This window comes from Panulirus ornatus, chromosome 6 (genome assembly GCF_036320965.1).
Source record: "Panulirus ornatus isolate Po-2019 chromosome 6, ASM3632096v1, whole genome shotgun sequence".
NCBI lineage: Eukaryota > Metazoa > Arthropoda > Malacostraca > Decapoda > Palinuridae > Panulirus > Panulirus ornatus.
The window spans coordinates 2,830,537-2,858,055 of NC_092229.1; the positions used below are offsets into that span (position 1 = coordinate 2,830,537).

Sequence of the window (27,519 nt, forward strand, 5' to 3'; positions counted from 1 at the left end):
ATATGCTTTCTCTAGATGCATAAATACTACATACAAAACCATCCATCTCTACATATTTCTCACATTCTTCAAAACAAACACCTGACCCACATGTATTCTAACACTTATAAAACCACTTTGTTCCTCCCTGGTGTGATGCTCTGTGCATGCCTTCACTTTCTCAGACACTACCCTCCTATACAACTTACCAGGTACACTCAACAACTTATACCTATGTAGTTTGAACACTCACCTTTATGCCCCTTATCTTTATAAAATAGCACTAAACATGCATTCTGCCAATCCTCAGGCAACTCACCATGATCCATACATAAACTGAAAATCCCAACTAATCAACAGCAAAATCACTCCCTTTATGAATTCAATTCAACAGAAACACCATCCACTCCAGCTGACTTGCCACATTTCATCCTAAGCAAAGCATTTACTATCTCTTGTCTCTCCATTCTCCATGACTCACTTTGCAAACTGCCCCGACCCAAACACACTATATCTGCCATCCTATCATCAAACACATTCAATAGTCCTCCAAAATTCATGCTCTATTCCTCCTCCCTTCATCATTACCTGTTAGCACATCCCTTTTTTTCTCTTATCCTGCATTCTGTTATTTTCTTTTCCCTCTCAGTAATAATTCTTGCACAAAATATACTGTTCCTGATATGTTAAGTAAGCTGACTCCTCTATAATTTTTACAGTGATCATTACCATCCTTCCATTTGTTCACAGACAATATCATTGCTCTTGCCCAATCATCTAGCATCCACTCACTTTTCCAAGAACACATACATATTTTGTGCATCCAATTCATCAGAGCATCATCTTTAAACAAAACCACTAGATATCAAAAGCAACAGCACTCTTAATCACTAGATCACTTTCCAACCTAAGAAAGCTGTCTGAGATACAAGACTTACCTAAAACTGGAACATCATTAAATTTTCTTAGATTAGGAAATAGCCTCAAAGTCTGGAGTAACGAGACATATACATTCAATATGTAACCAACTTACACCAATGTGAAAATTAGTAAAATTATTCTCAGATGTGATATTAATCATAGTTCAAAGTAAGCAAACCTAATATAAGCAAAATATCTTAGAAAGTGACATACCTGAATGTGCAGCCACATCGAGGGTATCAAGAGCCATGTTATAGATGTTGATGAGTGTTACATGCTGGTTAAGTAGTGCCATTTGTCTTGTATGCCATTGGTCAGATAAATCTCCAAGAGATGAGAGTTCCTCCTGCCACCGTCTTTCTTCCGAGATCCACAATCGGCTGGGTAAAGATAATTCAATAAATATTCCATCTATCATAAAGGCTGTGTTAAGTTAAAATAAATGCAACCTCATTATGATTCAAAAACAAATCCATACTTAAATCATCAATAAACTGATTTCAATTTATAAAATGAATAAAGGCAGTAGATGATAAAAAAATAACATAAAAGAAATAATTCAAGCAGTTGTGATCAACCACATGTCCCCTTCCAGTCTCGTTTTATTTTACAATATATTCAATGTTTACATATAAAAGTTAACATAAAACATACAGCAAGTGTTGAGGGAAAGTGAAGCAGTATCGGCTCTCAGCCATAACCTCAAGTACAGCTATATCCCCACCAAGGCCAGAGTGGAATCTGAAGGTAGCCATTGTAGGATTGTCATAAAGCAGACTAAGGTGACCTTGGGTAGGATGACGAGTCTTGGAATTTAATCTTGGGGGAAGTGATTGTGTTCGACGGTGACAGGCAACAGGTGGTGGGGCCTGAGGATGTTGTTAATATGATCATTACAATGAGACTAAAGAGATAATTACATCATTAACACAAACAATGAATACAGAGCAGGATTTCTTACACTGTTAATACACTGAAAAAATTAGTATGGATCTCTAAAAAGATTGTCATACATTACTGTGAACTGACTGTGAAAAAATTCTTCATGATGGAGAAAAGCTACACGAGGTTACATTACATAATGTTTGATGAAGTCAAAAAGTCATTTACACTCATTAGAAAGAAAATAACAATCCCTAACTGGTCATAGAGACTCCATAGTTGAAGCTTTGAGCCTGCACTTGATCTTACATTGATCAGTGCAAATGGATCATTTACTTTTCATATGTAAGCTCAGTAGATTAACAGACATGTGTTAATTACTGGCAGAGATCCAATGGAGAAATATGGCAGGGAAACCTGAGTATCATAAGAAAATTTATGTCAAACTTGTTGGAAACTATAAGTCATAATCTTGGAGAAATTACATAAGCAAAATGCAATATGGCCCATTTGATGACAGCTAAGAAACAAGGTATCAAAATTGTATATTTGTACATATGCATCATGAAATAATGTAAGCAAAACTTTTATATGGTATGCTTTTCCAGTGTTTCAGATATCAAAGCAAACAAAATTTTGCTAAAAAATACAACCAGCCCATGTTTTGGAAATAGACAGTGAAAATAAGTCAAGGGACTTCAAGAACGTACAAGATATAGTATCATCTTTAAGAGTCTCACAAACTATGTACAGTACTATGCCAGAAACGAGGGAGTATGGTGACTTTTATTTCAGAGCCGTAAATATCAATGTGACTTATAATCCATGCTTACTGTTTCAGTATCCCAAACAGGAAGATTTTTCTGCTCTACACACAAAAAGAGTTAGGCACATTAATCTTTAAAGATATAAATCAGCATCATCTTCTGTAAATGTTAAAGAAAACCATAATCTATGAGGTTCACACAAAATATTAGATAACATCAATAATCTAAAAAGATCACTTACTGGCTGGTGGTGTGGTGTGGCATTGCTGGGTGTGTGTGAAGAAGCATCTACAGACTCTGCTTCTAAAGTCCAAGCAGTTACTGTGATGAATCCTACATTACGGCCAACTGGTGACTGCAAACTAAGGCGTGACCGACCAGTCTCAAGTAGGGCCCCAAGATTCACCTACAAACATAAATAATGACATACAAATAAAAAATCTTTAACCATCTGTGATTCTTTGCTTTGTGTAAAGCTGATAAAAATTAATTTTCTGTAAATCATAAATATAGGAAATTCCACACTACTCTGAATGCAAAGTGCTACATTAGAACAAAAACAACTAAATGTGGTGACTTTAGCCTAAAAGTAGTTATCTCTATATTTGTAACCACTTTTGTAATTATACATTCTAACATGATTTCACAATATCTAAACAAGCTGGAAATATGCATGATGAATTAAAAATAGTACATAATTTGGTCAATGTTTTGGTACAGAATCTTAAGAATTTAGCTATATAATACATTCCTGCATATCAACGTTGGAAAACCTAATGTAAGCTGTGACTGGATATACACTCTAAAACAGAGAAGCAGAGAGAAAGTTGAATGAATAGCGCCTTAATGCTGGAGTTTCATTTTCCCAACATAAAGTTCATAAAAGTTTTAAACAACAGTACAACTGCAGTTATTTATGTTACAAAAATTTCTTCCTTGTTTCTGATCCCAATTCAAATTCCTTCACATACTACATATTCACTTGATTATTTCACAGCTAAAAGGTGCTGTCTCTCTTATTCCTTCTCATTCTTTCTTGTTTCCACCATATGTCTTCTACTTCTCTCTGCCAAAGCATTGAAAAACTTATCTTTATCCAAATCAGTTAGCCATGTCTTGTAAGTCACAGCACGATAACTGCTTTCCTTTCCAAAGAATGTAAGAGAGTATAATATTCCTAACAAATACGTAACAGTAAATCATCCTTAAAAGACATACAACAACAATGTACTCCTGACAAAAGCAAGAGGAGAATGTCCTAACAAGCAAGCAGGTGTAACATGTTCCCAAAAGAGGTCAGGTTAGAGGCATGTGTATGGAGGGGATGGAGGGTATAATATACAATAAACTTGGTAATAATCATGATAATATATGATTACTTCTTACAATTATTCTAGACATTCTAGTCCCTCGAAAGAGAATATATCTATGGGTATCTAACTCTTTCAGCGCTTTTCACTCATGACCAATGAAACAACCACATCAGTTTCATCACCCTCCTGAAACACTGACATAAGTTTATAATGACAAAATTTTCTCTACCTACATGCAAATGAATTTATTTCATGGATCAAATTTTCCTTGATTACTACTTGCAGCTGTTTCACATTATCAAATAACATAAATCCATTTACATTCAAAACTAATCGTGAGTCTAATAATAAGAAGAAAGTTAAGAGTAAATGTGAATAAGGGCGGGGTTATCAGGTACAGTAGGGTTGAGGGTCAAGGCAATTGGGAGGTAAGTTTGAATGGAGAAAAACTGGAGGAAGTAAAGTGTTTTAGATATCTGGGAGTGGATCTGGCAGCGGATGGAAGCGGAAGTGGATCATAGGGTGGGGGAGGGGGCGAAAATCCTGGGAGCCTTGAAGAATGTGTGGAAGTCGAGAACATTATCTCGGAAAGCAAAAATGGGTGTTTGAAGGAATAGTGGTTCCAACAATTTTGTATGGTTGCGAGGCGTGGGCTATGGATAGAGTTCTGCGCAGGAGGGTGGATGTGCTGGAAATGAGATGTTTGAGGACAATGTGTGGTGTGAGGTGGTTTGATCGAGTAAGTAACGTAAGGGTAAGAGAGATGTGTGGAAATAAAAAGGGCGTAGTTGAGAGAGCAGAGAGAAGAGGGTGTTTTGAAATGGTTTGGGCACATAGAGAGAATGAGTGAGGAAAGATTGACCAAGAGGATATATGTGTCGGAGGTGGAGGGAACGAGGAGAAGTGGGAGACCAAATTGAGGTGGAAAGATGGAGTGAAAAAGATTTTGTGTGATCAGGGCCTGAACATGCAGGAGGGTGAAAGGAGGGCAAGGAATAGAGTGAATTGGATCGATGTGGTATATCGGGGTTGACGTGCTGTCAGTGGATTGAATCAGGGCATGTGAAGCATCTGGGGTAAACCATGGAAAGCTGTGTAGGTATGTATATTTGCGTGTGTGGACATGTATGTATATACATGTGTATGGGGGTGGGTTGGGCCATTTCTTTCGTCTGTTTCCTTGCGCTACCTCGCAAACGCGGGAGACAGCGGCAAAAAAAAAAAAAAAAAAAAAAAAAAAAAAAAAAAAACTTCTAAACAATAGTATTCAATTCTATATTTATTTGACTGATATCAATGATTAATTTCAACTGCCAAATAACTCAAAAGCACTAAGTTCTCTAAGATACAAGGCATTCTAATATACCACTCTTGTTCTGAGCTTATCATCATTGTCCCAGCGATTTCATAATCCCGCATTGATAGCATGTGGACCCCCTGTACGCCACATCATTCCATATCTCACTATTTCATGTGCTCATTTCACCCTCCTACATGTTCAGGTCCTGATTGTTTCAAATCTATTTTACTCCATCCTTCCATCTCCAATTTGGTTTCCCCATACTCCTTGTTCCTCCACTTCTGACTCATATATCCATTCTTTATTGACCGTTTTTCACTCATTTGCTCCATATGCCCAAAACAATTAAAGCACACCCTCTTCAGCTCTCTCAACCACACTCTTTTCAATACCCAATCTCTCTCTTACCCTTTCATTACTTACTTGATCAAAATACCTCACACCACACTGTCCTCAAACATTTCACTTCCAACACATCAACCCTCCTCTGCAGAGCCTTATCTATGGCCCAAGCCTTGCATCCATATGATATTGCTGATACTAATTTACCTTCAGACATACCTATTTTTGCCCTCCCTGACAATGATCTCCCTTTCCACACATTCTTCAGTGCTCCCAGAACCATCACCCAATCAACAACCCTAAGGCTCACATCCACTTCCATAGTTCCATTTGTTGCCATGTCCACTCCCAGAAATCTTAAAACACTTCACTTCCTCTAATTTTTCTCCACTCAAACTCAAACGCCCAATCAAATGAAAAATATGACCAACAACACCTGGTTCATAATGCACAGAAAGAAGGTAATAGTTAGTTGGTTGTGTGGTCAGAAAATGAACCAGCCATTCAACAAAGAACACTAAATTCACCACTGCACTCAGATTGACAGTGAAAGAATAGGAGTAACATATGAAAAGCAATGTAATACTTGCTAAGGCCCTCCACTGACTTACCACAACTGCATTCTTCATGATTACATTTATCACAATTTGCTAAAAACATCATTTCTACATTCGGAAAACATGTAATGCAAATTTTCATACCAAAAGGGTAAATACCTAGCTAAGGACTGGAATGCAGTAGATAAAAGTGTAAAAAAATAGGCACAAATAAGTGTAACAGTATGGAACTGTCTGGGAGAGAGGATTTGTTTCAATATGGCATCCCAAGTGTTTTGTAGTGCCAAGGTGGTACAGGGGTCTAAAAGTCTAAAGCCTTATGATGGGACAATCACCCTTTATTTTTCATTAAACCAGTTTAGTCTCATTCACTTTGATCACAGGAGAAATCCCATACATATAAGTCATGAAATAAGTAAGAAATTAAGTTTAGTATTGAAAGTTGCAGTCATTCAGGGATAAACTCCCAAAAATATGGAAGACACTGAAAGAAAATGTGTGCAAAAAAAACACTCCTATATAATACCTATTTTTACACTTTCTTGGTAAAATAATATTCCTTCATACTTACTGTAGCTTGGCCCAGCTGAGTTGTGGTATTTGTGACTCTCTCTCTCACATCATATACTGCTAACCGAACTTGAGTGTTAGCGTCCAATCCATCACTTTTGCGAAAACTTACAGTGGAGAGGAAATTTGGATTGCTAGTTCTCTGTGGAGAAGCAAAGCCCATTTCAATTAAACAATTTTTGCTGGATCCATTATTTCAAGTTAGGTATCCTACAAGATACCTCCTTATTCAAAGAAAAAAAAATTGTCAATATTCTTTAAATGTTTTGGTCAACAAAAAATTCAACACCCTCCCACCATGACTGATAACAAACACACACACTATATCTTAGTTTTAATATTTACACAAATATGAAATATATTCATCTTTCTCAGTGAAATTCTTTTATGAATATCTTCCACATTCCTACACAAACATTACTTATAACTCACATATACATGAACTATCCATCATTCTGGTATGGCAAGTGCTGGCTTATAAACAAGAAATTTGCAAACTGCTATATTTCAACAGAATGCTTCATTTGGAAAAGCATTATTTTGCTTTAGAAATAATTCTCAAACCTCATATATAATAAAAACAGAGCATAATTGCATTCTTTTTTTTTTTTTTTTGCTTTGTCGCTGTCTCCCGCGTTTGCGAGGTAGCGCAAGGAAACAGACGAAAGAAATGGCCCAACCCACCCCCATACACATGCCCTGATTCAATCCACTGACAGCACGTCAACCCCGGTATACCACATCAATCCAATTCACTCTATTCTTTGCCCTCCTTTCACCCTCCTGCATGTTCAGGCCCCGATCACACAAAATCTTTTTCACTCCATCTTTCCACCTCCAATTTGGTCTCCCTCTTCTCCTCGTTCCCTCCACCTCCGACACATATATCCTCTTGGTCAATCTTTCCTCACTCATTCTCTCCATGTGACCAAACCATTTCAAAACAGCCTCTTCTGCTCTCTCAACCACGCTCTTTTTATTTCCACACATCTCTCTTACCCTTACGTTACTTACTCGATCAAACCACCTCACACCACACATTGTCCTCAAACATCTCATTTCCAGCACATCCATCCTCCTGCGCACAACTCTATCCATAGTCCACGCCTCGCAACCATACAACATCGTTGGAACCACTATTCCTTCAAACATACCCATTTTTGCTTTCCGAGATAATGTTCTCGACTTCCACACATTCTTCAAGGCTCCCAGAATTTTCATCCCCTCCCCCACCCTATGATCCACTTCCGCTTCCATGGTTCCATCCGCTGCCAGATCCACTCCCAGATATCTAAAACACTTTACTTCCTCCAGTTTTTCTCCATTCAAACTCACCTCCCAATTGAATTGACCCTCAACCCTACTGTACCTAATAACCTTGCTCTTATTCACATTTACTCTTAACTTTCTTCTTTCACACACTTTACCAAACTCAGTCACCAGCTTCTGCAGTTTCTCACATGAATCAGCCACCAGCGCTGTATCATCAGCGAACAACAACTGACTCACTTCCCAAGCTCTCTCATCCACAACAGACTTCATACTTGCCCCTCTTTCCAAAACTCTTGCATTTACCTCCCTAACAACCCCATCCATAAACAAATTAAACAACCATGGAGACATCACACACCCCTGCCGCAAACCTACATTCACTGAGAACCAATCACTTTCCTCTCTTCCTACACGTACACATGCCTAACATCCTCGATAAAAACTTTTCACTGCTTCTAACAACTTGCCTCCCACACCATATATTCTTAATACCTTCCACAGAGCATCTCTATCAACTCTATCATATGCCTTCTCCAGATCCATAAATGCTACATACAAATCCATTTGCTTTTCTATTTGCATTCTATTACTAAAATTTCTATTCCAGTTTTTCCATTACTTGAAATCAAGTACAAAAATCTAAAATGTTTGTTCACCAAAATAATTACAGATGCGATTAAAAAACATATGACAATGAAGAGATATATTTTCTTTTCTTCCTCAATTTTACCTTCATGAAATTATTAGGTTCATTTATCTGCATCCTATACATCTGATAGGATGATAGAAACCTTCAAATGATTTTACAAACACAAAAGAAGACAGTAAAAGAACTTATCTTCCACAACAAAAAAGAAAACCTGGTCTGTAATTTTCTATGAGGAACAAAGGGCACTTAGGAATAAAGAAAATTAAAAGAAATGATATACAGTATACTGACAATCTGAGAGTGGTAAAGTGATGCAGAAATACAAACTGATACTAATATATGTTATCCCTGGGGATAGGGGAGAAAGAATACTTCCCACATATTCCCTGCGTGTCGTAAAAGGCGACTAAAAGGGGAGGGAGCGGGTGGCTGGAAATCCTCCCCTCTCGTTTTTTTTTCAATTTTCCAAAAGAGGGAACAGAGAAGGGGGCCAGGTGAGGATATTCCCTCAAAGGCCCAGTCCTCTGTTCCTAACGCTACCTTGCTAATGCGGGAAATGGCGAATAGTATGAGAAAAAACTAATACATGTAAATGTTTCTATGCAATTAGTGCAAGAGCTTGGAACTACTATGTACCAATAATGAAGTGAGAGAGTGACTATCTCACTATGTTCCAAGTACCAATAATGAAGTGAGAGAGTTACTATCTCACTATATAGCATATCAGCTGGCCTTAGCGATCCTAGGCAAGAGAATAGTGGAAGAGATACGGACACTACTCAAAGGAGGATGTTCCTCCTTCTGCCCTCCAATCTTTAATGTATTAAAGTACAGAAGGAAGGAATGGATAGCATTTTCTTGATTTCATTTTTTAAATCTGCTTGCCTTCCCTGCCTTAACAAGGTAGCATCAAGAATATGAGGCTAAGACATTGAGGAAAAATCCTGCTTTGGCTCCTAAAATCTTCCTAATTTTAGTTGATGATAGAGGATTGGAGGATTTCCAAATCCTTACTTCCACACCATTTGCCACCATCTATGACAAAAAAAGATATACACTGGTTATATTCTTTCTTCCAAATAAATATTATATTTTTTTTTATTTTGCTTTGTCGCTGTCTCCCGCGTTTGCGAGGTAGCCCAAGGAAACAGACGAAAGGAAAAATAAATAAATAGGTATAACTATTCATATGCATGGGCTGACACCTCTCGACCTTGATTCTGATTAGTGTAGTCTAGACAGGCAAACCACATATCTACTCTGCTGCTTCAACAATCCTCCCAATTCACTTAATGTTATTAATTGATCTTTAACAAAAGGTCACTCCTGATGATCTATGGAACAACCTTTCATCATTTGCTTAGTTACAATTTTTTTTTCTCTCTGCTACTCTCCTTTTATTTTAACATACCATTTTCATTTTCTTTATATCTTCTGAAGATGATACACTACAGAATATCTTCTGCATGGTGCATCAACAGGAGGACGACATGTTGTTTCACAAGCATTTTGAAATAATTTGAATCATAACAATCTCCCCTGTAAGCCCCCCTCTCTATTTTGCATTTTGAAGTATTTTGAATCATAAAAATCTTTCCTCTAAGCCCTCCTCTCTATTTTCTGCCACTAATTAGCTCAACTACAAATCAAAATTGTGTTCCAAGGAACCTATGTGTCACATTCAGTACACCACAGTCACTGGGAATAAAATATGAATGGGTGGAAATTTTGTTTGGAAAATATCATAAACATCTCTATTAAGTGTCATGGCAAAGGTCGAATTTACATAAAAGTTATGAGCCAGGTTAAGTTTCATATAAAACATTCTTATTAATAACACAAAAATCAAACAAGAATTATAGGTCTTGTGCTAATCAATTTTTCTGATGCTGTGAAACAAATATAAAAGTTTCATGACATAAGCATGAATTCTCTTCAAGTTATGAGGCAAGTTTAGTCACAGTTCAAACCTTACAATGAGTGGAATTACTCCTGTATAATCAAATATACAGCTATGGGTCATATGTCGTTCATTCCTCTAGATGCTGAGGAAGACCTGTATAAAGGTTCATGAGCAATTCTCAAATGTCTCCTGTGCTACATAGGCAACACAATGAAGTTATAATTTCTCAGCTACAGAAACATGATGCGATACTTCATTTAAGTACTAAAGAATTCCTACTAAAGAGATAAACTTGCAATCTCAATTACAAGGTTGATTGAGCTTCAACAGTACAACATAGTGAAATTTCCTCAAAGTTAATCTCATTCAATAAGACAAAGTATGTATCAATATCGAGATATTCATGCATAAAAAAAACAGTATGTGAAAGAATGAAAAAATACATCACTTACTTCAATAACTTCAGTTTGTGCATAGTGAAGCCAGGTGGTCTGCGGTGGATTGAGAACTTGCACAGTAACCCTTGGGGATGGTGGCTGCCCATCACCATCACAACGCAGATTATCACAAGAAACCGATATCTCCAGGAATGGGGGTTCATTGACATCTGTCAGGATCAACAGGCAATTAAACAGTTGGATAGGCAACACTTATGTATTATGCAATAATGTACAAAGTAAAACATGCTGCATGCACAATTATGCCATATATGCGGATATATCTACATTCAATAATTCATATCAACAGCTGGATAGCTAGATTGCACCATTATTAATGATGTATGTAGTATGAAATAAAAGAAAAATAACCTATAGTAAGACCAATCTCTGTGTTATGACTGTTACATAAAGATTAATCAACAATACAATTCAATATGTACTGCCGTACACCAAAGTAATAAATAATGTAATGGTAAATATAATAATAATAAATAATAATAATAATAATAATAATAATAATAATAATAATAATAATAATAATAATAATATTCCCTCAAAGGCCCAGCCCTCTGTTCTTAACGCTACCTCGCTAACGCGGGAAATGGCGAATAGTATGAAAAAATAATAATAATAATGATTCTCAGTGAATGTAGGTTTGCGGCAGGGGTGTGTGATGTCTCCATGGTTGTTTAATTTGTTTATGGATGGGGTTGTTAGGGAGGTAAATGCAAGAGTTTTGGAAAGAGGGGCAAGTATGAAGTCTGTTGGGGATGAGAGAGCTTGGGAAGTGAGTCAGTTGTTGTTCGCTGATGATATAGCGCTGGTGGCTGATTCATGTGAGAAACTGCAGAAGCTGGTGACTGAGTTTGGTAAAGTGTGTGAAAGAAGAAAGTTAAGAGTAAATGTGAATAACAGCAAGGTTATTAGGTACAGTAGGGTTGAGGGTCAAGTCAATTGGGAGGTAAGTTTGAATGGAGAAAAACTGGAGGAAGTAAAGTGTTTTAGATATCTGGGAGTGGATCTGGCAGCGGATGGAACCACGGAAGCGGAAGTGAATCATAGGGTGGGGGAGGGGGCGAAAATCCTGGGAGCCTAGAAGAATGTGTGGAAGTCGAGAACATTATCTCCGAAAGCAAAAATGGGTATGTTTGAAGGAATAGTGGTTCCAACAATGTTGTATGGTTGCGAGGCGTGCGCTATGGATAGAGTTGTGCGCAGGAGGGTGGATGTGCTGGAAATGAGATGTTTGAGGACAATATGTGGTGTGAGGTGGTTTGATCGAGTAAGTAATGTAAGGGTAAGAGAGATGTGTGGAAATAAAAAGAGTGTGGTTGAGAGAGCAGAAGAGGGTGTTTTGAAATGGTTTGGGCACATGGAGAGAATGAGTGAGGAAAGATCGACCAAGAGGATACACGTGTCGGAGGTGGAGGGAACGAGGAGAAGTGGGAGACCAAATTGGAGGTGGAAAGATGGAGTGAAAAAGATTTTGAGTGATCGGGGCCTGAACATGCAGGAGGGTGAAAGGCGGGCAAGGAATAGAGTGAATTGGATTGATGTGGTATACCGGGGTCGACGTGCTGTCAATGGATTGAATCAGGGCATGTGAAGCGTCTGGGGTAAACCATGGAAAGTTCTGTGGGGCCTGGATGTGGAAAGGGAGCTGTGGTTTCGGACATTATTGCATGGCAGCTAGAGACTGAGCGTGAACAAATGAGGCCTTTGTTGTCCTTTCCTAGCGCTACCTCGCACACATGAGGGGGGAGGGGGATGTTATTCCACGTGTGGCGAGGTGGCGATGGGAATGAATAAAGGCAGACAGTGTGAATTGTGTACATGGGTATATATGTATGTGTCTGTGTGTGTATATATATGTGTACAATGAGATGTATGGGTATGTATATTTTGCGTGTGTGGATGTGTATGTATATACATGTGTATGGGGGTGGGTTGGGCCATTTCTTTCGTCTGTTTCCTTGCTCTACCTCACAAACGCGGGAGACAGCGACAAAGCAAAATAATAAAAAAAAAAATAATAATGATAATATTAATATCTTTTTTTCATACTATTTGCCATTTCCCGCATTAACGAGGTAGCATTAAGAAAAGGGAGCTGAGCCTTTGAAGGAAATCCTTCTCTGTTCCTTCTTTTGGAAAATTAAAAATGAGAGGGGAGGATTTCTAGCCCCCTACTCCCTCCCGTTTTAGTCGCCTTCTACGACGAACAGGGAGTACATGGGAATTATTCTTTCTCCCCTATCCCCAGGGATAAATAATAATAATAATAATAATAATAATAATAATAATAATAATAATAATAATAATAATAATAATAATTATGCATCAATCTAGTACCCTTCTAAAATGGAGTCACTTTAGATTACAGAGGTGATGTAGAAGTGAATTGGTAAACAAAACTACTGCTTTTTGTATGTATTCACATGCAGTACATGAACCACAGTCTAAAGTAAATCCATTTTACAGTTCTGGGATAGATATTCCAAGACAACGCCAGTTTTCACAATGCAGCACATCAAATACATTCCACATATACATGCAACTTACTATATGCTTAAAGAAAACAAAAGTCCCCTTTGCTGCAATTGGGACATAAAGTTACTCATGCAATGTATAACTTTATCTAAAACAGGAAAATACTTATGCAGGAGTTCACTCATGCTCGTGGCACTAAGTGGTTTAGTGAGTAGTGGTGAATGGTCGTGAAGTTGGCAACTAACCTACAGGAGGACTTCCCCTACTGTGCACACCTGTCAGGGATCACATATTACCAGGGTCAAACTCTAGCGTGGGTTATAATCTTTTACAGAAAACTAATAAATGAAGTGATGGAGATTAAGTCAACTGCCCATGGTAATATATTCTCCAGATAGAATGAAAAATACTAACACATCTAAAACCAAGGCTGGATGTACAGGTTTAAGTCTTTTAATACATAAAATCTTTGCTTTATTATGTTTTACATTGATGTATTCAAATAAAGGTTTACAAAATGAAACTTCCATGTCATAAGTATAAAATTCATATGATCAATCACACAGTAGCTCCCATTAAATAAGATATGATAGTGATCCCTACTATCAAGACAAAAGAGTTAAAAAATCAGAATGCAAATTTTGCAGACACACTAACATTAGTCTGGCAACAGAAAAGAAGGCATAACATGGCTTAATTTTGTTCATAGGAAATATAATGATCAAAACAATTTACCTACAAGCATTTTCTTTGGCACAAAAATATCTAAACAAAGATATCACTCAAAATTTTGTTATTCTCAATCTTTAAATCGATATCATGTATGATGTCTCCTATAATCAAAGGAAACTTGTGTAAGCAAAATTTTGTTAGTCTGTCTAGATGCTATTTGAGTGAAGCAGTTACTAACTCCTCACACAGCAGGAAATAAAGTGAGTGTAAAAAAATAATGGATGCTTAGTTAACACACATAATGGGAAAAGCTGACACATGGGGATAAGACAACAAAGATACTATCTATCTAACTATTCATCATCATTAATTCCAGTGCTAATAGCACAATTGCATGAAAGTGTTCAAGTAAACACACCTTTTTCCTTTCAAAAAATTGTCTTACTATCAACTGCATCTACTTTCATCATCTTTCTCATGAACAGATTAATAAAAACACCATTCTCTTCAGCTACATCACAGGTCAATTTGCATGCAGCAAATGTGGCAACTTCCATTCTGTTCCAACCTAATCAAGTAGTGCACCAGTCACTCTCACATATGCCCTAACCATAAAAACAACAAAAAACCATGTTAACATTACAATCTTGACACACTTCCATATTCTTTCAAACCACTCACTCATACCATAACTTCACCTCATACATGCACTCCTTTGATAATAAAAATTCTTCAATGCACATCAAAATGAGTTAAAATTTTCAAGAAAGTATTTCTCTCTCTCTCTCTCTCTCTCTCTCTCTCTCTCTCTCTCTCTCTCTCTCTCTCCTCCAATCCCAATTCAATGGGATGAGTCAACCTCTGAAGCATCACTCACACTCATCTGCAGTCCATAAAAGTGCTTTAAAGTGAAATATGGATTTCCACACATATAAAACAGTTGCTTACTTTTCTTAAGCTGATCTGTTAAGCAAGACAGATGTCTTCATGCATACAACATCTATATAGAAAATGCTTCTAAAGCATCTGAACTCATCATTCTTCTGGCACCATTCGTAATATCCCTAGCCCTAATCAATTCTCTCACTAAATCTATCCATCTTGTTCATGGTCCACTTATCCTCTGCTTAACTTTAACTGTACTGTTATGAGTTCTTTTAAATGCCTTTTTAATGACTTGACTTCACACCACATGATCTCACATTTTCATTCTTCATTTTATCTATCCTCAAAATTCCAGCTATACCATGTGCATTATCCAACTCTACTGCTCTTATTTTTACCTATTATATCTGAATAAACTTGGGTTTATAGCCTTATGCCATTACTAAGGTAAGTGGTCTTTTGAGCAAGATTCTTGAACATGCTGGGACTACTTCACCCCTGGTTTTTTTCCCTAACACAATCCTACTTTCAACTTCAGCTTTCCCACTACCGGGCTCACTAAACTTCAATCCTAAGTATTTCAACTGATTTACAACTTCCAGTTCTTTCCAATACAGACTGATCTTACACTGTGTCCTCCCTTCCTTTTCAAAAGCTCGTGTCTTATTTTATTTGCATACAATTTCAACATTCTCAATGAACTGGCCTATCATTCTATCCAACTCTTCCTCTGACAGAGCTAACAATAGAGCATCATCTGTATACAACAATGGTGACAACTTCCACAGTTTCTCCAATTTAAGTATCACATCACAATCATCCTATCTTACTTTCATCTTATACATAGTGTCTCTTTGAAATTCATAAAAGCTGTAGAGACTTTCATCTATTTCTCTAGAACTTTGTCCACCACCTACATAAGTAAAAAAAAAAATCTGGTTTGAACCCTCCCTTCCCTTCCTAAACTCACCTTGTTATTTACCTAAAAAGGGTTTACTAATTCTCTTCATACAATCAATTACTATCCTTACATGAACCCTGCCATATAACATATGAGGTCATCAAACAGATAACTGCTTTTCTGACTCCATATAAACTCTCCAGCTCCACTCTTCAAAATCTGATTTACCACTCTATCTGTTTGTCCATTCTTTGTGAGCATCATTGCTCAGAATGTTTACATCTTCCTCCTCCATATATCTATTCTTCACTATCCTTCTCTTTAACTATGCTGTGCAAATCAGCATTTCTTTTTCATAATTTCTAATTAGTTATATGCTCTCTCCATCTCTTTCGAACGTCATTCTTTGTTACTAGCATCCTCCAAGACTTGTTTCCTACACTATTGTTTTTCACATATGCCTCTCCTCTACATCAATTTACCTCACTCCAGATTACTTTGTTCTCTCCTTTAAGTTCTCATTCAGTTTTCCTGAGAGGTCCTAGTTCCCTTTCCTTTTATCATTCATTTTCATTCACACCACCTTTTAATTTTCCATTAGGTCTTTAAATTCTATATGCTTTGCCCTATATAGGAGAAGAAATAAAAAGGACTGAAAGCTCTATCCCTGAGGGACAGTGTGGAGTTTGGAAAAATGCATCAGAAACGGTCATCCTTTTTTTCATGATACTGTCTCCCTGAATAACTCTAATGTATCAAAGCTACCCAAGCAAACATAAATCATAACCTTAGAGTTTTGCATGGATACTATATGAGTGAAGCAGCTACTAACTCTATAAATAGTAGGTAATAATGATGTGTTTGTAAACAATAACAGCAGCTTCAGTAACTGTACGTTCAGGGGGAAGTTGAAGAAAGCAAGTAAGTAAAATAATACTGAAAATTAAAGGGAAGAAAAGAGAATGCAGAGAAAATACAATCTCTGGAGGAACATGTTGAATTTCAGAATGTGTGGCAGAAATGGTGATCTTTTATCTTTTCAATGATAGTACCTCCATGGGTAACCTCAGTCAATCCATCTACTAGAATTATCCAAGCAAAAATAAATCACAACTCAAGGATGATATTTCTATGAAAGAACCAAAGCTATGTATCATTTACAATCACCAAATTCAATCACCTTGTTCAGAAGGCCTACAGTTGTTAGCAAGGCCTATCAGAAATAAAAATATACATTTTCTAATGAGGCAGCTTTTGAGTTTTAACCATAGAAAGATAATTCAAACATTTGAATTATTGTTCCTAATGAAAAAGTTTCTACTGAATAATAACAGATATTAATTCATGTGATTTATAAGTCTTCCCCTGTATAATTCAACACAATATCCTATAGTACATGCCACCAATATGACACTAATAGGTACTCTGCATTAGGAAAACTTTTGGCTCTCTCTACATCAGCTCATACCCCCTTCAAAATCTCAGAATTCAGTTGCTAAATCTGATTTTTCCAAAAAAAAAACATTGTTATTCAATACACAGTTTATTCTTGAGTACGTAGAGCACAACATAGCCACTAGTTGTCAAAATTACAAGAGACTTGCTTTTCTCTTTTTCTACATCATCTGTTACTTATAGAATATAAGTTTTCCTAACTTAGTATTCTGTACTTTATAACCAAACACTCTGATTATATTCATACAACATGTCTTTAGAACTTTTTCTTCCTGTTTAATCACAAAGTAAACCCTTTTCTTCCTTTTCAATCACAAAGTAAACTGATTAGTTCCAAAAAGTCCAACCAATTCTTTGAAACATTCCAATAAGCTGTCCACTATCAATCTTGTCACAATCATATATAACTTATATAGTTTTATTTTTCATTTACCTTATAACATCTAAACTGTACAAGTTGAAAGTAATAATTCAAGAATTAATACTGTCATTTCTACAGATAAAACACATCTACCACTACCCCACAAAAATCCTTCATCAGGCAAGCACATACCTTCTTTTCTGTAACTATGTTGATATGAAAAACAGCAAGCAAGATTCACTACACAATAGGCAAGGTTTTAAAAATCAAGAAAGGGTCTACTTAAACATGCATATAATAGAATTACAAAAATATCCTGACTAATATCTATGTCTCAAAAATGTCATTATATCTAAGCATCATAAATTAGGTTTGCTTAATCTAGATGTAAGGAACTCATACATCAATTCTGTGTGGAGACCGATTTCTGTACTCTGACACAGGACATTTGAAAGATGTATGCTGGTAGTCAAGTTAAGGTCGCTGAACCTTCACAAGGAAAACCCAACTATCTTCACCAGGTACTGTATCCATGACTCACAGCAGATGACTTTTAGAGTCCAAGAAATAATGGTCCACAAACAAAATAAAAGTCATCAAGTAATTATCCTCCTCCTCACAGATGGGAGTGGTACTATCATGGTCTCACTGACTGATGGCTGACTACAAGGCACAGGAATTCTAGGTCTACAAGCACTATATACCAGACGAGGTTGGCAGCAGGTGCATACAATTTTCCAGCCTCTTTTATCATAGTCTACAAAGCAGTCCATCTTAATAAATTGATTTCCTGCACTCAATGGGGCTTCAAGGATGCATTCTATATGAATAGAAAGGTGACTGAATTTATAAGGATGTACTCTCCTAACATGATACAATTAAGTAACTCCCAGTAAAGCGAACAGAAAAATTAGAAAGCAAAAGTTGATAAAACATGTCTATTGGTGTTGTTTAGATTTGGTGTATTGATATGACACAAAAGAACAATGGATGAAACTATACCATACAAGAATGTAAAAAGGAAGCTGTAGCTTAAGAATTACGGAAATTCTACTCAACTGATAAACTATAGGCTTACAGTCTCAACTCTGCATATCAATCCTTATGGGTGATCTGACTGCAATGCATATGTAGCTACCACTTACAAAACTGGTGGACAGGCACCACCAGTTGTTTATCTTGAACAGTTTTTTCTATAATATATAATCATATCAATATGCATTAATCTTTACTCAAGATAGTAACATAGAAAGATTCTGATCAGCAGTATTCAACCAAGATGAAGACTAATTCTAATCAAAAGATGAAAGAGTACCCAAAGAAGGAAATAGCATAAGAGAACTGCTATGGGCAATACAGATGGAAGCCCTGTCTCTAAAACTAAGAAAACAATGGGAGAAGGAAAAAATGGTGAGGATGGAATGGAAAGACCCAAAAAGGTCAATTTTGGAATGCTACACAGCTACACAACAGCCAAGTCAAGGTGCATTAAGACAGGCAATGAAAATCTTCAATAATGAAGAATTTCACTGGGTGATCATTACAAACACCAAGGAAGGTGTAAGAAAAATGTAAGAAATGTAAGTATTGGAAGATGAAACTATTTCTCTGTGTAAGACAGCCCTCTGAGCATCTCATCTCAGAGAGCTCTTCTTCAGTTTGAGGGTTAAAACACCATTTTACCCCTGAGAATGAGGTACATCCATCATAAAATATGTTAAGTAGACAAAAGCTTGTTCACAGGACTCGACAACCACACAATAACTAGACCAGGCCTATAATGTCACAGCACAAGGGTGAGGTAGGACCTAGATATCTCTCACACACATTTATTCAGTGGTAGTGATGATGCGTTATGCCTGTTAGTGCCCAGAATCAAGAAGTGACTCTGTCAAAAAGGGAGGGGGTAGAAAGGGAAGGGAAAATTAACAGATTCTCATTGGTCTCAATGTATGTTAAAGAAACAGTTTTTTATCCTTCAAAACACATTTCTCATCTACACAGAGAACCCTGTGAACTTTTAAAAGCAAATCCACATGAAGGAGGAGCAACTTAAGAAAAATGCCAAGGAAAACTAAGGCAATGAAAAGCCCTTAATGACAAATGACCTCTGCTGTGGATCATCCCCTTCTGAAGGTGGTGTATTCATTGCCACACAAAGAAAGTCAAGCAAAATACACAAGGTGTTCATCTAAACCATTAATACACTCAAGAGAGCCAAGGAAGAAACCACTATCCTTAAATCATGGGCTCTGATTGACAACTCTGGTTGTGAAAGGAAAACCAACTTCCAAATCGAACCAGGAATGCAAATTGCTGGTAAATACTTAAAGAGACTTGGAAGCACAAAAGTACTAAATAATTTTCTGTGAACTCAAGAAAATCTTTTCATTCTTAAGTGGACATTAAAGATAATGTTCCTCTTAAGAAATTTTTCAAGAACTATATTGAAACAAGTACATTCCTTAAATTTAATACCTGCATTTTTTTGGACTGGATTAACCTTACCCAAAAAGGATATCTGAAAATTTCATTTTTATGCCTACTTACAAAATGAATTTCACTAACTCTTCTTTCTGATCCTAAAGCTATCATGAACAGCACCTTCATAAAAAAGAAAATTAAGTGTAGAGCCATACACCTAGCTCCCACTATCCAGTGCTTCATTTTCCAGTCATTCACATACATACTCATCATGAACAAAATAAATCAAATAATGAAGACACTGGAGAAAAGATAAAAATGCTTCAGTATAACAGATTTACTTCGAAAAATAATTCAAATTTACTCCACATAGGGCTTGAATTAATGTCAAGTACCACAGCTGTTAAGTACCACCCCTGTTAAGCTGCTGCTACTTGCTTCATGCTTATGACAAGAGAAAAATAAATTCAAAACATACCGACTGCAGTTACAAGAGATTCTTCAGAATATCTCAGAAATGCAAGATTAACAAAATGATTACAGCAGGATTTGCAGATATTATGCTACTGGACATTATTCAAGCATTCTCCAAGCTTCCTTCTAAAGATATGTTTTGAAGAGCAATCCTAATATGAAGACTGATGCTAGATCCTTCCTTGTAGGTGACATCTCTCTTGTGCAGGAACTAATACATCAACAGTACCCTCTTGCATATGGGCTGCTATACCCACTTCAGAGACATTCGTCACTAAACTTTGAAAACTAATTCATTTTTGAATCACCTTCAAAATGCTTTTTATCAAATGAATAAGACAGCTGAGTCTATCTTAGACTAAGGTTATGGCAATGATCCCTACTGCCTTTGAATAAAGAAATGGAGAAACTTACAACAGTAAGAGGACAAATGCCGCTGTGGAAAAGGGATCCACCTGAAGAATGACAGTAAGATGGGAAAAATCCTCTGTAGCAAAGGAATCCATTTTAACATTCACTCTTAATAAGATACACTCAAAGGCAACTTATCCTCCTATCAATTTGGACAATATAGTCTTCAACCTTGATATGGCATCTTTCCAAATGCTGCAAACTATATGAAGGAAAAAAAGAACACTATAATGAACTGTTACATTGATGCTCCCATGTAAAGAATATGATCTAAAAACTCCAAAAGGGGAAGTAAGAAGAACTTTGTTCATTAATTATGCACAAGTGTGGTATTGTCCCTTAACAACTGGACCCTTCAATCTAGCTCCAAAACTTTCAAACTGAAGAACAGCCAGGGAACCACCAATCCTTTTCAAGTATTATGCCACCATCTCTAAGCCTTTATCCATACTTCTAAGTGACTCCCCAGAAAATGTTAGTCCCACAGAAAGTGTGATGTCTATCTAAAACATCAATATGTCCATAGTGTATCACCAAAACATGGGTCTCCACAAATATTTCTTGTTAGACTATCATACCAGAATATCACAAAGCTCTTGTGAGAAAACACTTCATACATCAATCCTGTTGTAAGGAAAAAATGTTTTTATGTTACATTCTAAATGCCAACACAATACCACAAAACTAAGGTTCAAGGAACTTGTTAAGAAATTAAGTACCTCTAATGTATCAGAATTGTGAATGAAAACACAAGATACAACTGCGATAGGAGACTGAATACACAAACTTATAAAGTTGTATGATAGTAAAGATAGTTCAAGAGATGGGGCCCCGCAAGTGTAGGATTTCCTCCCTGTACTGCAAAAAAGAGATAATTACATACAAGATAATTATAGTCATGATAGGACCTTATGAATGCAATTAGGTAAGCAATGAATTACTGTACCAATCCATGTACCTTTTCTAAATATGCTTTCCCATACTGTACTACTATATGGTGTACACAATGTCTTTCTCAAACATCCCTATTCTTACACAATACCTAATATTTCTTGCTTACAACCCTCTTGATCACATACAACCTAAACTGTCCTTCCACCTTACTCTTTATGTCCTTTTTCACCATCCTTTTTTCATCTTACTCACATCCACCCACTTTATCATCCTCTCTGTACCTATTACTCCCACCTATCTCAACCACCTCAGCATTTCATTTTTCTTTCCACAATCATTCCTTTCACTATCCTACAATTAATTCCAGTTTTTTATTTCTCACTTGGTCCTGTGATCTTACTCTTAATTTCAACCTCAAGAAATCCATCTACTGAGAGCACTCTCTGTAACTTCACTAATTATGTCTATCCATCCATTTACCATTGCTGATTCCATTTTCATTAACATGGAGTGGACCAGGCACATACAGTATATCTTCTCAGTTCATTCATAAACATTTACATGTTCATTATGCAACAATGAAACATAAACTTCCACAGCAATATCAACCCATTTTACTTTTTAATACTGCACATTAAGCTGACATGTCAAGTAAGACCAAATTTTCCATTCACACAAAAAATAGCTCCATTGTAAGTAGTCCAAAATCATTCCTCTGGCATCTTTACCTGAAATATCTTTAAACTTAATTAATTCTCATCAAAGCTACCCATCTTATCAAAGTTTACTCTGATATACATCTTGACCATCCAATCACCTAACACATTTCATATGACCTTACCATCATAAAAGATTTCCATCAATACAGCTTTTAAATGACTTTACATCACATATCTTTCACACATATTCCTCCTTTATATTTTCTATCTTCCTAATTTTTCCTACATAAGTCATCTATCACCAATTTTCTAAGTTTTACCTATCTTGACCCATAGAAATTTGGATTTCACATACATGCAATAGAGTTCAGACAAATACTCTGTGCAAACTTTTTGCATACTCTGCCCTTAAATTCCTTCTATCCAACACACCTTTTAGTAAACCTTCAATTTTCTCCCTTACAAAACTCAGCTCTCATTTTCAACTTTTGTACTAACATCCTTAATGAACTTAACTCCCTAAAGTCCAAAGTCATTTATGTTTTTCACAATTCAACTTAATATCAAACTGCAACATCCCATACCTTTCAAAAACTATTATTTCTTCTCAAATTTACCATGAACATCCTCCTTACACAAATAATTAAGGCTAACTTCTTTTCAATTCCTCCTCTGATCTAGCTACCAAAGCAGCAGCATCTGCATACAACTGCAGTAAACTTCACTTGGCTTAATAATGTTTCAGCAGTGCAGGGAGCTTTCACCCAACCTCAAGCTCACCTCACATTATACCTCATCCATATAAACATTAAATACCAATACCAATGTATATATGTATATATACATGTATATAAGTGGCTGGGCCATTCTTCGTTTATTTCCTGGCACTAACTCGCTGACGCGGGAAACAGCGATGATAATTATGTACTAAAAAAAAAAAGATGACATGTAGAATCCATGTATCATTCTTATACATCATTGTAGAGTGAGGAAGTGTATAAACAATCCTTACTACACTCCCAGTTCACATCTGCATTCCTTATAATCTTACACAGACTGCTAACTACTTGCCTACCTATCATAACTCTCTCAGACATCTCAGTATACAAACCACCATGTTTACTCCAACGACTACATAAATATTTAAAATCTGAATGCCTTCTAATTTCTTCCCATTTCTTCAGATTTCATTGTGAATTCCCTTTCCCAAACACCACTAATTTACTTATCACCATTCACTTTTCCTTTCATCCTCTTATACACAAAACTCACATACAGCTGTAATTCTTATATCTCTCCATCAAGACACTGCCATGAGTGTACAGAAACTCCATCTTTCACTTCTTTCTATTTCTTTTAAAAATTCCTAACATGCCAGGATTTCTTGCAAAAGTTTTTCATAGGTCTTTTTAAAAAACAAAAATAAGAACACTTAAAGGCATAATGTAGCATCTTATCTCAGTGTCAACCCCGAATCATTCACTCAATCCCCTACCTGTACTGACACATACACTACTCTTTCTGAAAATTCTTCATTGTTTCCAATAGCAGTAGCTTCCCTAACCTTAAAGTTTTAGTATACTCCACAACCATTCCAATCAACTCTAGCAAAAGCTTTCTGTCACAAATGCTACATATTTCCATTACTACTTTTCAACAGCCATTACTAAAATCAGCCCGCTTGTAGTTAAACTAATGGCTAAAATTAATTTTTGGCAAAGCTGTATTATCATCAATAGAACGAAAGGAGTAGAGTCTTGTCAAAGTCCTTCTCGCTCCAAAAGAGTCCATCATTTCCTTGCTCCTGCATGAAGTGTAGTCTTAAAGCTGCAGCAGCTCCATATACAGGTTGTATGGCAATAGTAGTAATATTTTTCCATAACTAAGGTGTATAGGAGTATAAAAGGCATATCCTATAATAATGAAACTGACTAATCAAAATCAAAACTATTTCAGACAGCATGCAAGCATTGTCTTGCAATGAATAATGCAGAGCCTGAAAGCCAAACAAAGCTTTTCAGCATATTAATTGGAAGCTACATGAGGTTATTAGTGAGGTTTACTATAAGGTACTTGTTCAGAGAGTTAAAAAGTCAGGTGACACAGCTTAGAGCCAAAACACAAGCTACAAACTTCTTGTGCAGTGGACAGCCTTCTTTGAAATGCCATAAATTTAATGTAATTTGAGCATATATGTGTGTGATATCTAAGCTGCAGCAATGAAGCATGATTGCTATAAAATGCTTCTGGATCACCTTAAATTAATAAAGCTGTGACTAAAGTAAGGTCCAGCAACACATGGATAAGCATTCAAGGCCGTGAATTCATATTTAGATATGAATTTCTAGCTATTTGAGAAGTGAAGTCAACTGTTACTGAAAATGCATATTCTTCATTTTAAGATTCCTTCCATTTCTAGCTGTTCTATGAGAGTTCTTTAAGCCTGTCTTTTCTCGGTGAAACACTATGCAACCTTTCTTTGGCTAGTTAAGCAGTGCCCCGCCTAAATCATGTGATGAATTCATATATGTTTAATATCATAAAGTAAAAAAGTGTAAGTTAGACCAAAATATCAGTCTTTCCTAAACAATGACCAATATAGTATCCTCACAAGGCACCAAACAACAATGCCCACATCATCTCCTAATGCATGCTAAATTTTTTTTTTTTTTTTTTTTTTTTTATACTTTGTATAATAGTTCATAGAAACTCAAACTGTGATGACAGATCTCTGATTTACAATTCCTTATTCACAGTATTGAGAAGGGAACAGTGGTTACATGAATATCCCATGATGTAAACAATGAAAATTCTATGAAAGACCTTATAAATGAAATTTATTCATTTTTCATCCAGGTTCAAATACATCTAAACAACTGCAGTCCCAAATCATTCATTGAGTGCAACAAGTGATATATCACCTTGATATCCAAAGAACAATACCTCACTAACCTGCCAGTAATAAAGCTTCAGTACAAAATGCCCTCATAAAGATATCCAACTACTCTCCTAAATACACTCCTTTGGCCTACATTGCCATGAAATGCCTTCATGAAAAATGTTATTCACAGTATGAGCAATGAAATAAGGACAAAAAAGTGGAAAAATAAAAAAAATCAAAACTGAAAATGGAGATTTCGAAAGCTAAAAAATCAATACCTCTACTGTAGGCAGAGCAGTGTGAGCATCTGAAAAAGCTCTTGTTCACTGGGGAATAAAACACTGATTTACCCTCTAAAATAAGGTGGATTCATGAGATTTCATTCCCTTTAATCATCACAGAACTTATGGGGCCGGCAGATGCTCATCTATAAAATTCAATTACCATAAAGAATCCCATCCACATCTGAGATACTACAGCATCATGCTATGGCAAACATTTTCATTTATTGACAACTGGTAACAGACCTGGGCCTTTTTGTGTCTGATATCAAGAAATGGTTTTTCAAAATGAAAAGAAGGGAAGGAAAGGAAGGAATGATAAATGGATACTGATAGGGTTCTGTTACAGTGGTAACAGTTTTCTATTCCTCAGAACCTTTATTTCTCACCTCTGAACACAGCCACATAAGCATTGGAAGGCATAACCAAGAGAAAGTGGAGAGACTTAAATAAAAATCTAGCAAAACCAAAGTAAGCATTTGCCTTTAATAACAACTGAGCCCTAACTAGACCATCATCTTCAAAGTCACAAAAGGAAGATCAACCAAATCTAAACATAGGTATCACTGGAAAAAAGTATTTATCAAGAGACAAAGACTCCTTTTGCTGATTTCAACCAAGCACAGGTTCCTTAGGAAAGCCAAGGAAGAATCCACTATCCCTATATCATAGGCTTTATCAAACAGCCTTGGCTGATAAGGGCTTTATTTGAAGGAGAGTGGAAGAACAAGCAAAAGTTCTAATATATTTTTGGTAAGACCATGAAAATCTTTAAGAATCCTGGCTGGATATAAAGGAATATTATTCTTGTAAGAAATAACTCTAGGACTATATTGAAAAAAATTAAGTTGAACTAATCTTATCCACAAAAGACTATCTTTAAACTTTAGTAGGTTCTCAAGCTTAAGCACAGAAAGAATTTTGTTAATTTCCATCTTGATCTTAAAAGCCATGAGAAAAAGAGAGTTTTCTTAAGATGACACTTCAGATCCATACTGCCCATAACACTAACAGATACTAGAAGATCCAACACCTTCAACAGTTCTACTTTAGGCTGAGATGAGGAAGCAACAAGTTTCCTTACAAAAAATATCTCATCCATACAGAGCCAGGATCATTCATATCAAGTATCACAACCACAAGCTCTGGAGAGCACTCTTCTTTGAAGTAAGTGTCACTGCCTTCATTCCTGTCAGAAAAAAGCAAGGAAAATTGCTAGACATATCAAAACAGATCCAAAAAGATGAGCTAAAACAAGATCATGAAACTATCTCACACTGTCTCAGAGTAGAACAATGAATATCAAGTGAAAGATCAGCTGTTATACTTTCTCTTCTAAACATCTCTCTAAAAAAAAAAATGCATACATGAAGATTCTAAAACCCAAAATTTAATGCAGGACACATCTCTGGAGGTGGTGGCTATCTATTAAAATCCCCATCACTCGCACTACTTCTCTGCAGGTAATGCCCATACACCTCTCTTTTCTCTCTCATTATTAGCCAAACATCATCATCCCACCACTCACTAATCACCGAGTCCTGTAAACAATCATTTGCCAGCTTCTTGCGTTCTCTCACAGTTGAATGGGGTAAATTCTAATCAATTCACCTCTTTTTAGGGAGTAAAACTGTGCTCTTTCAGATCCTTAAATAATAATGTCATTTCTTACCATCAATTACAAAACATGCCAAAGTACACTATATGGTGTGTATCTTACACATTATATTAGAACTTGCATTAACAGCAATTATCTATGAGATAGCACCATCATCATTAAATGAACACCTTTGTTGCAGTTTAATTATTATACTTTCACCAGAGCATGTTTTAAAC

General features: G+C 36.3%; 1 protein-coding gene across 5 annotated transcripts in view; it reads right to left on the reverse strand.

The window, feature by feature from the left end:
- The window catches only part of LOC139749000 (inositol polyphosphate-4-phosphatase type I A), a 229,840-nt gene that overhangs the window by 31,185 nt on the left and 171,136 nt on the right, over positions 1-27,519 (reverse strand). For 3 of the 5 annotated variants that reach the window (XM_071662367.1, XM_071662364.1, XM_071662365.1), the window contains 6 exons: positions 13,631-13,660; positions 10,908-11,062; positions 6,633-6,773; positions 2,791-2,955; positions 1,555-1,769; positions 1,114-1,280 (listed from right to left, as the gene is read on the reverse strand). In XM_071662367.1, coding sequence (XP_071518468.1) covers positions 1,114-1,280; positions 1,555-1,769; positions 2,791-2,955; positions 6,633-6,773; positions 10,908-11,062; positions 13,631-13,660 — 873 coding nt within the window. The remainder of the gene's footprint in view (positions 1-1,113; positions 1,281-1,554; positions 1,770-2,790; positions 2,956-6,632; positions 6,774-10,907; positions 11,063-13,630; positions 13,661-27,519) is intronic. The other 2 variants (XM_071662368.1, XM_071662366.1) reach the window with 1 other exon arrangement.